Source organism: Coregonus clupeaformis, chromosome 6, assembly GCF_020615455.1.
Source record: "Coregonus clupeaformis isolate EN_2021a chromosome 6, ASM2061545v1, whole genome shotgun sequence".
NCBI lineage: Eukaryota > Metazoa > Chordata > Actinopteri > Salmoniformes > Salmonidae > Coregonus > Coregonus clupeaformis.
Window position 1 is genome coordinate 44,743,793 of NC_059197.1, and position 12,831 is coordinate 44,756,623.

General features: G+C 45.7%; 1 protein-coding gene across 2 annotated transcripts; it reads right to left on the reverse strand.

Moving 5' to 3' along the window:
* Positions 1-1,562: 1,562 nt before the first annotated feature.
* LOC121567414 (SH3KBP1-binding protein 1-like) lies at positions 1,563-12,262 on the reverse strand. Of its 2 annotated transcripts, none has more exons than XM_041877439.1 (17): positions 12,082-12,262; positions 11,575-11,628; positions 11,355-11,400; positions 11,157-11,230; positions 10,984-11,042; positions 10,801-10,881; positions 10,536-10,706; positions 6,747-6,837; positions 6,454-6,644; positions 6,155-6,270; positions 5,820-5,907; positions 5,526-5,642; positions 4,896-5,066; positions 4,546-4,701; positions 4,138-4,419; positions 3,905-4,022; positions 1,563-2,597 (listed from the first exon to the last, which is right to left on the reverse strand). In XM_041877439.1, the coding sequence occupies exons 1-17, from the start codon at positions 12,159-12,161 to the stop codon at positions 1,934-1,936; spliced, it is 2,559 nt and encodes an 852-aa protein (XP_041733373.1). In that variant the 5' UTR covers positions 12,162-12,262; the 3' UTR covers positions 1,563-1,933. The 2 variants fall into 2 exon arrangements, with proteins under 2 accessions (XP_041733373.1, XP_041733372.1); XM_041877438.1 differs by having other exon boundaries at positions 4,896-5,084.
* Between the last annotated feature and the right edge of the window lie 569 nt (positions 12,263-12,831).

The following is a 12,831-nucleotide window of genomic DNA, read 5'->3' on the forward strand; positions in this document are numbered from 1 at the left end:
TGTTATGTAAAGCTGAACATTATACACTAAACAAAAATATAAACGCAACATGTAAAGTGTTGGTCCCATTTTTCATGAGCTGAAATAAAAGATCCCAGAAATGTTCCATATGCACAAAGCTTATTTATCTCAAATTTGTTTACATCCCTGTTAGTGACCATTTCTCCTTTGACAAGACAATCCATCCACTTGACAGGTGTAGCATATCAAGAAGCTGATTAAACAGCATGAACATTACACAGGTGCACCTTGTGCTGGGGACAATAAAAGGCCACTCTAAAATGTGCAGTTTTGTCACAACACAATGCCACAGATGTCTCAAGTTGAGGGAGCGTGCAATTGGCATGCTGACAGCAGGAATGTCCACTAGAGCTGTTGCCAGAGAATTGAATGCTAATTGCTCTACCATAAGCCACCTCCAATGTTGTTTTAGAACATTTGGCAGTACGTCCAACTGGCCTCACGTCCAACTGGCCACACAACCGCAGACCACGTGTAACCATGCCAGCCCAGGACCTCCACATCTGGCTCCTTCATCTTCAGGATCATCGGAGACCAGCCACCCGGACAGCTGATGAAACTGTGGGTTTGCACAACCAAATAATTTAATTTCTGTACAAACTATCAGAAACCGTCACAGGGTCCTCACCAGGGTCTTGACCTGACTGCAGTTCGGCGTAGAAACCGACTTCAGTGGGAAAATGCTCACCTTCGACGGCCACTGGCACGCTGGAGAAGTGTGCTCTTCACGGATTAATCCCAGTTTCAACTGTACCGGGCAGATGGTAGACAGCGTGTATGGCGTTGTGTGGGCGAGCGGTTTGCTGATGTCAACGTTGTGAACAGAGTGCCCCATGGTGGCGGTGGGGTTATGGTATGGGCAGGCATAAGCTACGGACAATGAACACAATTGTATTTTATCAATGGCAATTTAAATGCACAGCAGTGGAGGCTGGTGGGAGGAGCTATAGGAGGACGGGCTCATTGTAATGGCTGGAATGGAATTAATGGAGCGGAGTCAAACATGTGGTTTCCATATATTTGATGTTTGATACCGTTCCATTCATTCCATTCCAATGAGCCTGTCCTCCTCCCACCTGCCTCCATGGATACACAGAGATACCGTGACGAGATCCTGAGGCACATTATTGTGCCATTCATCCGCCGCCATCACCTCATGTTTCAGCAAGATAATGCACGGCCCCATGTCACAAGGATCTGTACACAAAATGTCCCAGTTCTTCCATGGCCTACATACTCACCAGACATGTCACCCATTGAGCATGTTTGGGATGCTCTGGATCGATGTGTAAGACAGCGTGTTCCAGTTCCTGCCAATATGCAGAAACTTCGCACAGCCATTGAAGAGGAGTGGGACAACATTCCACAGGCTACAATCAACAGCCTGATCACCTATGCGAAGGAGATGTGTCATGCTGCATGAGGCAAATGGTGGTCACACCAGATACGGACTGTTTTCTGATCCACACCCCTACTTTTTATTTTTAAGGTATCTGTGACCAACAGATATCTGTATTCACAGTCATGTGAAATCCATAGATTAGGCCATAATGAAATGATTTCAATTGACTGATTTCCTTATATGAAACCATGTTGCATTTATATTCTTGTTCAGTGTAATTTAATGAAATGCACTGCTCTACCAAATGCAACCGAACACCTTCATACATGGCTAGAGTTCCAATGGGAATCATCAACACATTGACATTTTGGATATGTTGTATATGAATCTTGCCTACATCACAGCTGGCCCTTTGAAAACAGAGGAAAGTCATTGGATATGCATCCTTGACGCTTATCAAGGAAAAGTCCATCAATAATGTGACAATACGTGCGGTCACTAACCCACACATGCTCAGAAACACCAAAAGCGTCCATTGTTAGTCCACTCACTCGTACATCACAGAGCCAATCAGAAGCTGGTCTCATTCATGGGGGGTTTAGGACTGGTGGGGGGCACAGGGGAGGAGCTCTCTGGAGTGGCTGCTGCAGCTTCAGGGGGCGGGACTTCTGTAGTAGGGGAGGTGCCAGCTCGACGAGGCGACACAGGGGTCTGGGAGCGGGTTGGACTGACGATTGTAGCAGGGGCAGGGCTGGGTGAGGTGGGCTGTGGCCGGCGCAGTGATGAAGATGACAATGAGGCGGGAGAGGCTGCAGGGGGGCAGGAGAAAGAGGCGGGTGTCCGTAGGCCCAGTCTAGCCTCCAACTCTGAGCATACAGCCAGGCTGCGCCGTGTGCCCCCCTCCACCCCTCCTGCAGAGTCCGAGACCTTGGCAAGCTCCTGACAACGTTCAACAAAATTACCCCTGCGCAGAGACCCCATGACACGGTCCCGGTCTCTGTCCTGGGGGGCGGTGCGGCCGGGCCGGGGGCTGCCGCTGCTGCTGAGGGAGGCCTGGCTCAGACCCAGGTGGTGGGGCTGGAGGCCCAACCCCGCCATGGGGAGAGCCATGTCCCGGGGCTTGGTGAGGGGCACCGGAGGGGCCTGGCGGGGCAGGCTACCAGAGAAGGGACCCGAGCTGCTCACACCACCTCTGGTCCCGCGCTCCCTGGAGCTCTCACTCTGGGACTGCAAACTGCAGAGACAAGATAAACAGAGAGAATATGATCAGGGCCTAAAATTAACTTTTTGTTCCACCAGCCACTGTGGCAGGTAGATGAAAAATATCTACCAGCCACTCAACTTTTTTTCACCATAATTACATTTTTTTTTTTTTTTATGGATGACCATGCTTTGTAATGTTTCTAAAACAAGAAATGTATTAGTAAGAAGTAATGTGGTATATTGCTACATTTAGGGGCCTCCTGAGTGGCGCAGCAGTCTAAGGCACTGCATCACTACTGACTGGGGTTCGATCCCAAGCTGTATCACAGCCGGCCGTGACCAGGAGTCCCATAGGGCGGCGCACAATTGGCCCAGCGTCGTCCGGGTTAGGGGAGGGTTTGGCCGGGGGGCTTTCCTTGGCTCATCGCGCTCTAGCGACACCTTGTGGCGGGCCGGGCGCCTGCAAGCTGACGTTAGTCGTCAGTTGAATGGTGTTTCCTCTGACACATTGGTGCGGCTGGCTTCCGGGTTAAGCGAGCAGGTGTTAAGAAGCAGCACGGTTTGGCAGGTCATGTTTCGGAGGACGCATGACTTGACCTTCGCCTCTCCCGAGCCCGTTCTTTTAACGAATATATCAGATGAGACAAAATGTTGAGCTGCCCCTTTAAGGGCGGAAGGTTACCGGGGCTACTCGAGTCATGTCATGTGTGTCTGTAACATTTGGGATGTGACTAGTAGTAGACAGCATCTACGGTGTCTCTTTGCTATCAGTTGAAGCAGCAGATTCAAACTAACATTGAAAAACAACCGAGCTTGTGAACAAAACAATGTAAATAGCCAAGAAACACAAGACGTAAATTAGACCAACTTTTATGCTTTTTTGTGCCAGCGCCTCCAAAAATTAATCTATCAGCTCTTCACTCTCAGTGCGCGAAGCTGCGCGAGGTGGGATGTAGGATTCGTATTTCTTTGTGCGATTAGCAGCTATGAAACAAAACAGCAGAAATACTGTACTTTGAAAGCAGCTACTTCAGCATTTTTCTGCTAGAAGTTGCAACTCACACTATATGCTCATACATGACTTTTTGACTATTTTTATTCACAAATGCAATGCTCACACTGTATTGCCCGGCAAATTGACCCCCCCTCTAAATGTGGCTGGTGAAGTAGACATTTTTATCCGCCAATACCTACATCTACCCGCATTTGGTTGGTGGCGGGTGTTCATTTTATGCCCTGAATATGATGTGCACTTGCAAAAGTGGGTTAACATATGCAGCTGTATGGGGGTAGCATGCGCCTGATTGCATGGGCAGTTGGCAATGGTGGGTGGTGTACCTGCAGGTGGAGGAGTGGGTGAAGGAGGCAGCAGGACTCATGTCAGGGGTACGGGTCAGAGCCAGGTCACACTGGTCTAACAGCTCCAGCAGCTCTTCTTCTGTAGGGCCGCCCAGCGCTGAGGGACAACCAGACAGAGACAGTCAGAGACACAGCACAATGTCTATGACACATCACTTAATAAAACCAGTCAACACAAAAAGCCATGTGTTTAGAGTGCGGGGTTGTCTTACCCCTGATGTCCACTTTCCCTGCGATCTCCATGGCGGTGGTCAGGTCCCACATCTGGATGCTACCGTTGGCGTGGCCACTGAAGAGGTAGCGGCGGGGGCGTGAGCCGATGCGGCTGGACCCCTCACACTCGTGGACCATGAAGGAGGTGATGGAGGTGCCGTCCACAGAGCGCACCTCACACACCCTCTTTCCATTGGACGAGAGGCGCACGTAGAGTTTGTCTGTGTCAGGGATGACCCTCTGGATAAATACCTGCTGGTCGTCTCTCTCTCCATAGGGACCTGTTAGAGAGGAACAACACACAGCAGGTAACCTTACAGTCCTTTCTCACTCCATCTCCAAATGTTAACTTCAATTAAACATTCAAACCAGTGTCCACTTTTGACCCCTGACCTCTGTCTGCTTACCTATCTCAGTGCCGGCAGCACAGCCCCCGTGGCCGTCGATGTCCTCCAGAGAGAGGATCTTGAAGGAGGTGAGGGGGGTGGAGCCTGGCTGGGTGGAGATCATCCCCCTGAAGCGAGTCACCGTCCAGGTCCGCACGTGGTTGTTGTCTGCACACACTGACGACACGACACAACAGGGTTAGCCCAAAAACATCTGCACGATGGGCCCATCTTCTGCACTAAACTTGGATGACCAATGTTTCTGAATTCATTTGCATAATATCCAACAGCTTACAAGCGGAGACAGTAGAATACACCGCTAATTAACGATCATCACTAGAACATGGAGGCTCCTGGCCAACCATTCTCACCTGATATGAGGTGTTTCTCAGAGAGCATGATCTTGGTGACGGGGCTGCGGTGGACTGAGAAGGTCTGGAAGAGCTGGGGCCCAGAGCCCACTGTCTCCGGGTGTTGCACTATCACCCGCACCGTGCCCGAGCTGGTCCCGTAGGCGATCTCGATCCAGTTGCCGCTGTCGCCTGACGACACATTGGGGACTTTTATCCCATACACCATTTTAGCCTCAATGCATGCTGTGTTATGTACCGTGCATATCAAGAAATGGAAGTGGATAGTCAGCCGGCAGACCCAAAGATTAAGGTGAGGAATTAGGATCGAAATTGGTATAAAGTTAGTGTTCGTGTTAGGGACGTTAGGTTAGGGTAAAGGTCTAGATTAGGTTAAAGGTTAAGGTTTGGCAAAGAGTTAGCGAAACGCCACCAGGAACCATTCCAAATCTGCCAGCTGCCTATAAAATTATACGGCCATTGCTGACCATAAATGAAGTAACATGAAAATGATTGTTTTGCACCATGCATCTATTAAGATTGTATTTCCAATAACCATGATTGACTAATATGATACTTGCTCATCCTTAAAAATATGCAGAAAAAGCTATTAATTTCAGTGAAGGTAAAAATCGAAACGGGCAGACATACTTGTTTTGGGTGTGAGGTAGACACTGAGAGCAGTGATGGCGTCCTCCGTGGGGTCGCGGTATAACTCTGTCACTAGGAGGTCATTGTCCTTCATCCTCAATGGAAACTTCTGAACATCTGTTGACAAGAACACATCAATGAATCAATGAGAGGTCTATATTTTGCAAGTGTATTAATATACTTATACTGAATGATGTATTAGAAAAACACCTTGACAGCATTCTGCTATACAGAAAAACAATTTTAATAGTTTTCCATTATTGCATCATATGTAGAAAAGATGACTTTCCTTACCTATATAATATATGGACCCATTGTTACAGCCTAGAATGAGGAAGGAAGCGGCAGTATCATAGCTATTAATTGGAACCACATCTTGATTCTGAGAAGGGAAAGAGAAATGGAAAACATGAACAACTGATGTACAATACACATTTAATATATGCTATTTAGCCAACGCCACTTACAGTCATGTGTGCACACATTTTACATATGGGTGGCCCCGGGAATCGAACCCACAATCATGGCGTTGCAACTGAGCCACACACAACCACATATATTATTACTACACATAATATATACGTTCTATTGACATGACATTCTTATAGAATGCATGGATACAACTTTACCTGCCAATGTTTAGTCACTGCATTCCATACTCCCACTTTCCCTGTGTGGCTGGTGGCAATAAGCTGGTTCCCCACAAAGAAGAGAGCCTCCACGGGGACATTCAGACTGAACACACCTGGAAGGAAGCATGTACAATGGAGACCTACTAGCACGGCCCTAACATAAGCCCCCACAACTACCTTTAAAGTGGTCTCTTAAAATACTAACGACAAGTCAATAGTAAATATTTTGAGCGATAAAAATGATATCATAGCTATATTTGTTTTAACACTGTGCGTTCATTCGTTTGCAGACTGACCTATCTCGTTGCCGTTGCCGTCAGGACAGATAGTCCAGAGGATGATCTCTGTGCCCGAGGCCACGGCCACCATCTTGTCGTTGTCTCCCAGGGAGCCGCCCATCACCTTGGCGTTGAGCGCCACCCTGTCAATCACCCAGTCCAAACGGGGACTGGTGAACACCTGCTGCCAGCCCGTAGACTCCTTCACTCTGATGGAAGAGGACAGCACAGTTAATACCCTCTTTGGTCCTTACCAAATGACTGATTCATACGACACTGTGACATCATGCATGGAAGTCCTGTGTCCTTACCTGTAGCAAACAACAAATTGGGCATAAGCCACAGCGATCCAGTTGTGGTGGCCACATATGATGCGGACCATGCCTGGGTCTGCAACCTGAGCTGTGTAGGAAGGGAAAGAGGAACAGGTATTTGGTATTTTATTAGGATCCCCATTAGCTGTTGCAAAAGCAGCAGCTACTCTTCCTTGGGTCCACACAAAACATGACATAATACAGAACATTAATAGACAAGAACTACATGTTTTATTTTTTGAAAGCACACGTAGCCTACATATCAATACATACACACAAACTATCTACAGTGGGGAGAACAAGTATTTGATACACTGCCGATTTTGCAGGTTTTCCTACTTACAAAGCATGTAGAGGTCTGTAATTTTTATCATGGGTACACTTCAACTGTGAGAGACGGAATCTAAAACAAAAATCCAGAAAATCACATTGTATGATTTTTAAGTAATTAATTTGCATTTTATTGCATGACATAAGTATTTGATCACCTACCAACCAGTAAGAATTCCGGCTCTCACAGACCTGTTCGTTTTTCTTTAAAAAGCCCTCCTGTTCTCCACTCATTACCTGTATTAACTGCACCTGTTTGAACTCATTACCTGTATAAAAGACACCTGTCCACACACTCAATCAAACAGACTCCAACCTCTCCACAATGGCCAAGACCAGAGAGCTGTGTAAGGACATCAGGGATAAAATTGTAGACCTGCACAAGGCTGGGATGGGCTACAGGACAATAGGCAAGCAGCTTGGTGAGAAGGCAACAACTGTTGGCGCAATTATTAGAAAATGGAAGAAGTTCAAGATGACGGTCAATCACCCTCGGTCTGGGGCTCCATGCAAGATCTCACCTCGTGGGGCATCAATGATCATGAGGAAGGTGAGGGATCAGCCCAGAACTACACGGCAGGACCTGGTCAATGACCTGAAGAGAGCTGGGACCACAGTCTCAAAGAAAACCATTAGTAACACACTACGCCGTCATGGATTAAAATCCTGCAGCGCACGCAAGGTCCCCCTGCTCAAGCCAGCGCATGTCCAGGCCCGTCTGAAGTTTGCCAATGACCATCTGGATGATCCAGAGGAGGAATGGGAGAAGGTCATGTGGTCTGATGAGACAAAAATAGAGCTTTTTGGTCTAAACTCCACTCGCCGTGTTTGGAGGAAGAAGAAGGATGAGTACAACCCCAAGAACACCATCCCAACCGTGAAGCATGGAGGTGGAAACTTCATTCTTTGGGGATGCTTTTCTGCAAAGGGGACAGGACGACTGCACCGTATTGATGGGAGGATGGATGGGGCCATGTATCGCGAGATCTTGGCCAACAACCTCCTTCCCTCAGTAAGAGCATTGAAGATGGGTCGTGGCTGGGTCTTCCAGCATGACAACGACCCGAAACACACAGCCAGGGCAACTAAGGAGTGGCTCCGTAAGAAGCATCTCAAGGTCCTGGAGTGGCCTAGCCAGTCTCCAGACCTGAACCCAATAGAAAATCTTTGGAGGGAGCTGAAAGTCCGTATTGCCCAGCGACAGCCCCGAAACCTGAAGGATCTGGAGAAGGTCTGTATGGAGGAGTGGGCCAAAATCCCTGCTGCAGTGTGTGCAAACCTGGTCAAGACCTACAGGAAACGTATGATCTCTGTAATTGCAAACAAAGGTTTCTGTACCAAATATTAAGTTCTGTTTTTCTGATGTATCAAATACTTATGTCATACAATAAAATGCAAATTATTACCTAAAAATCATACAGTGATTTTCTGGATTTTTTTTAAAGATTCTGTATCTCACAGTTGAAGTGTACCTATGATAAAAATTACAGACCTCTACATGCTTTGTAAGTAGGAAAACCTGCAAAATCGGCAGTGTATCAAATACTTGTTCTCCCCACTGTAGGTCAAATAGGGGAGAGGCGTTGTGCCGTGAGGTGTTGCTTCATCTGTTTTTTAAAACCAGGTTTGCTGTTTATTTGAGCAATATGAGATGTAACGGTGAAGGTGAATCCACTTGTTGATAATATTCCCTTAAAAATAAAATAATAATATGCCATTTAGCAGACACTTTTATCCAAAGCGACTTACAGTCATGCGTGCATACATTTTTGTGTATGGGTGGTCCCGGGGATCGAACCCACTACCTTGGCGTTACAAGCGCCGTGCTCTACCAGCTGAGCTACAGAGGACGGGTCCAGGTTAGAACTTTTACTTTCAATACAGTGCAACCAGACAAGACATATTGATAGGAATACTGAAGCTAAATACAATGTAAAAACACTGGCCGAAAGATCGTCAAGGACTCGAGTCACCCGAGCCACGGACGGTTCACTCTAACCCTAGCTGTCTCCCTGCACAGACCTGCACCTTGAGACTATTTGCACCTTGAGAATATCTGCACCTTAAAGACTGTTTGCGCTGACTCCCCACACATCCAACCACTTACACACACAACACAGTCCTGCACGGGTCCGTTTTTTGGAGCCACACTCGCCCCGCGCCGGCCACATCAATTCCGAGCCCCACCCAATATCCGACATCAGGACAGATTTTTTTCTGCAACCCGACCCACCCACATAGAATTATTAAGAGAGACGATTCGTGTCCCGCCAAATAACACATTTATTGAATTGTTTTTATGACTCCAGAGTAGGAGGCCACTAGGCTATTCGCCTTCCCTGCATGAATGAATTTGTCTGCATCGCTAGTCACCATTTTTGATAAAAGGAAACCATGAATTAAGAACGATAGGCCTCTGTTCTTATTTTCACAATGCAACACATTGGCAACTCAAATTGCTTTGAAAAAGAGCCTTCTAATTACCTAATGAAAGCCTATAGCCGACATAACAAAACACCCTTACATTCAATATTGTTTAGATAACCAAATAGTTTAATTTAAACTTAAATAAACTATTCCTAGAATCAAATAGGCTAGACTGCCAAAACAGCCTTTATTCATTTAGTAGACTATTGGCTACTCAAACTTTTACCAGCCGCACAGGTTTAATCTTTATATGGCCTGCATATGGTCTAAATGAACGAAAGATTGAATTAATGTAGCTTAATAATTAACTACTCCATTCCAAAAATACTGAATCTTAGGAGTAGATTCCTACAAGAAAAAGTGTTTTCTTTCTACTAAATGTCTTGATAAGTCACGGTATTGAACAAACCTAGGCAGCAGGCAGGCAGACTGTGCGCAGGCAGCTCGAGATTATTTGATTGACAGTTCTGGGAAGCGGCATTCCTTTACAGACAAGTAAAATGCCCGTTCAGCAGCGCTTCAAAACTATCTCCAGAGGTTTCGTGTCGGCGTTTAAAAAGCCGTAGTGTACCCAGACAAACAAACATGCCGTAGCCGAGGCGCTTTCGAGGGTAGATATAACTTCATTGACCAGCCCTAGCGGTCATACATACGTAATAGCACCATTATTCTGCATTGTGAATTGATGTGGAATTTTATGAATTTTTCTTATCGTTTTAACGGAAAACCGATTTTTTAAATGGCAGTTTAAACTTTAAGAAACATTTTCTATTTGTCACATCCCTAATGCATACTACCTCTTCTATTATTTATTATTGTACTGCACTGTTGAGGGAGCTAGCACACAAGCATTTTGCTGCACCTTTTATACCTGCTGTTAAATGTGTATCTGACAAATAAAATGTCATTTGATTTGATTTCAAGGCCTTTTTTTTTATTTTTATTTTATTTAACCTTTATTTAACCAGGTAAGCCAGTTGAGAACAAGTTCTCATTTACAACTGCGACCTGGCCAAGATAAAGCCTTACCACCACTGATCCTCTCCTCCATCGTTGCTTTACCCAGCATGCCCGCGTTGCCCAGGTTGGGTGGCATGGTGTTGCTGCGTCTCACTGGAGCTCTCTCCATGGGCAAGGCACAGCCACTCATATACTGAGGCCCCGCCACACTGTGACGGTTCCTCCGCTTCGCCGGGTACACTGGTCAACAAGAGGAGACGATAAGGACATCAAACTTAACACACAACTTGCCTGTCCCTTGAAGTGAAGTCAAATCTAGAGTAGATCAGCCTACCTGGAGGTGGGAGATAACCATTGAAGAGCACGTTTCCACAGGAGGATCGGTCCAGCTCATCACAAAGCTGCAGCTTACGCACTGAGGAAGAGGAAAAAAGTAATCAAGGTGCAGACACTAATACATAGAAAGACAGCCTCTCATTCACAGCTGTATTTGACTAGCTACTGGCTACTTTCGTACCCAACGGAGTGATTCCATAGAACTCAGCTTCATGCATGAGCAGGTGCACATTTATGGACCTAAAATTAAAGGTTGAGAAATCAAATGTTGAAGACAACATGCCATCAAGGCTGAATATATACCATTTTTTAAACGTATTAAATGTAAACAAATGTAAACAAAGGAATCAGCACCTGGGAAACAACTCTTTGGTACGCAGGAAGTTCAGTATGGGAGTAAAGAGCGATGGGTCCCGATCTATGAAGATCTGTGGGAGATAAAGATCAGCAGCACATTACAAATATGTTACAAGTAGCCCTAAGTGGTTGCCAATATCAAATAGGTTTATATACACATTGCCTAGGTTGTTCCATCGATTTCAGACAACTTACCGCTCCAGTTTCATCCTTCAAGGTTGAGATCCTCCCACTTAGAAGACTGGCAGAGACAACACAACTCACTAGTTAGACCTTACTGAGTGATGCTACAGCAAATGACCATATGCCATCACTATGGCTGGGTAATTAATGAGTTGGAGAGTCATTATGAAGACACTTGTGACTTTAATAAAGGCATTGGCCTATGTCTCAAAATAAATAGATAGTTACCTACCTTGAGAAAAAGGAGTCTGGGACCCATGTCAATGTCTGTCTGGAGGTGCTGAACCTGAAACAACATGATCACTCAAATGAGCATTCACACTGACTCAAGTTTGATCAAGTTCAAAACAATGTATCTTGGCCAGGTCGCAGTTGTAAATGAGAACTTGTTCTCAACTGGCTTACCTGGTTAAATAAAGGTGAAATAAATCAAATAAAAAATTGAAAAGCTAGCAAGCTAACATTACCTAGTTAGCTAGCTTTAAACGTTCCGGCTGCACTGTGAAGTCAGTAGCTAACCTTACTGTCAGAGAGAGATAGTTTAGCTGGAAAAATATCTAACTATCAGTAGGTAGTTCACTAATTTAGGACAATGTTACTAACGTTATTTGCTTACTAAAGATATATGGCTATCTAGTTAGCTAGCCAGCCAGCAACTTTTAAATAGCTAGCTAGCATCCACCCAACAACAATAGCTAGCTATCAGTAGCTAACTATTCAAAGTAATCCCAGTTCTCACCTTTTTCCACCAACGTTTAAATGGATAATGTCTCCGGTCCTTGCTATATTAGCCATATTGTAAACTGTGGGAATGTTCATGCATTGCCCACAAAGTAAACATTTGAGTTAATCTATCACAAAAAGTATTTAGCCAACGACAACGTTATCAACATAATTGTTCCTGCTACAACTTCCTGAAACAGAACCTCCTTCTTCTTCTGTGGTGTCTGACAGCCAACAACAACCAAATGGTCATCGCCACGGCGCCACCAGTTCTTCTGGAGTGCGGAGTACAGGCGCAGTTTACCCAATTATTGTTTTTACTGTAGGCTTCAAGCAACGTTTGACATAATGCATATGATCTGGTCAGTATATACACTACATGACTAAAAGTATGTGGACACCTGCTCGTTGAACATCCCATTCCAAAATTATGGATTAATATGGAGTTGGTATAACAGCCTCCACTCTTCTGGGAAGGCTTTCCACTAGATGTAGGAACATTGCTGCGGGGACTTGCTTCCATTCAGCCACAAGAGCATTAGTGAGGTCGGGCACTTATGTTGGGCGATTAGGCCTGGCTCACAGTTGGCGTTCCAATTCATCCCAAAGGTGTTCGATGGGGTTGAGGTCAGGGCTCTGTGCAGGCCAGTCAATTTCTTCCACACCGATCTCGACAAACCATTTCTGTATGGACCTCGCTTGTGCACGGGGGAATTTTCATGCTGAAACAGGAAAGGGCCTTCCCCAAACTGTTGCCACGAAGTTG

Coding starts and splice junctions, on each gene's coding strand:
- LOC121567414 (XM_041877438.1), bottom strand. CDS start 12,161: ATGAACATTCCCACAGTTTACAATATGGCTAATATAGCAAGGACCGGA. Junction 11,043..11,156: donor ACCAAAGAGTTGTTTCCCAG/GTGCTGATTCCT, acceptor CTTTAATTTTAG/GTCCATAAATGTGCACCTGC. Junction 2,598..3,904: donor ACCCACTCCTCCACCTGCAG/GTACACCACCCA, acceptor TTGTCTCTGCAG/TTTGCAGTCCCAGAGTGAGA.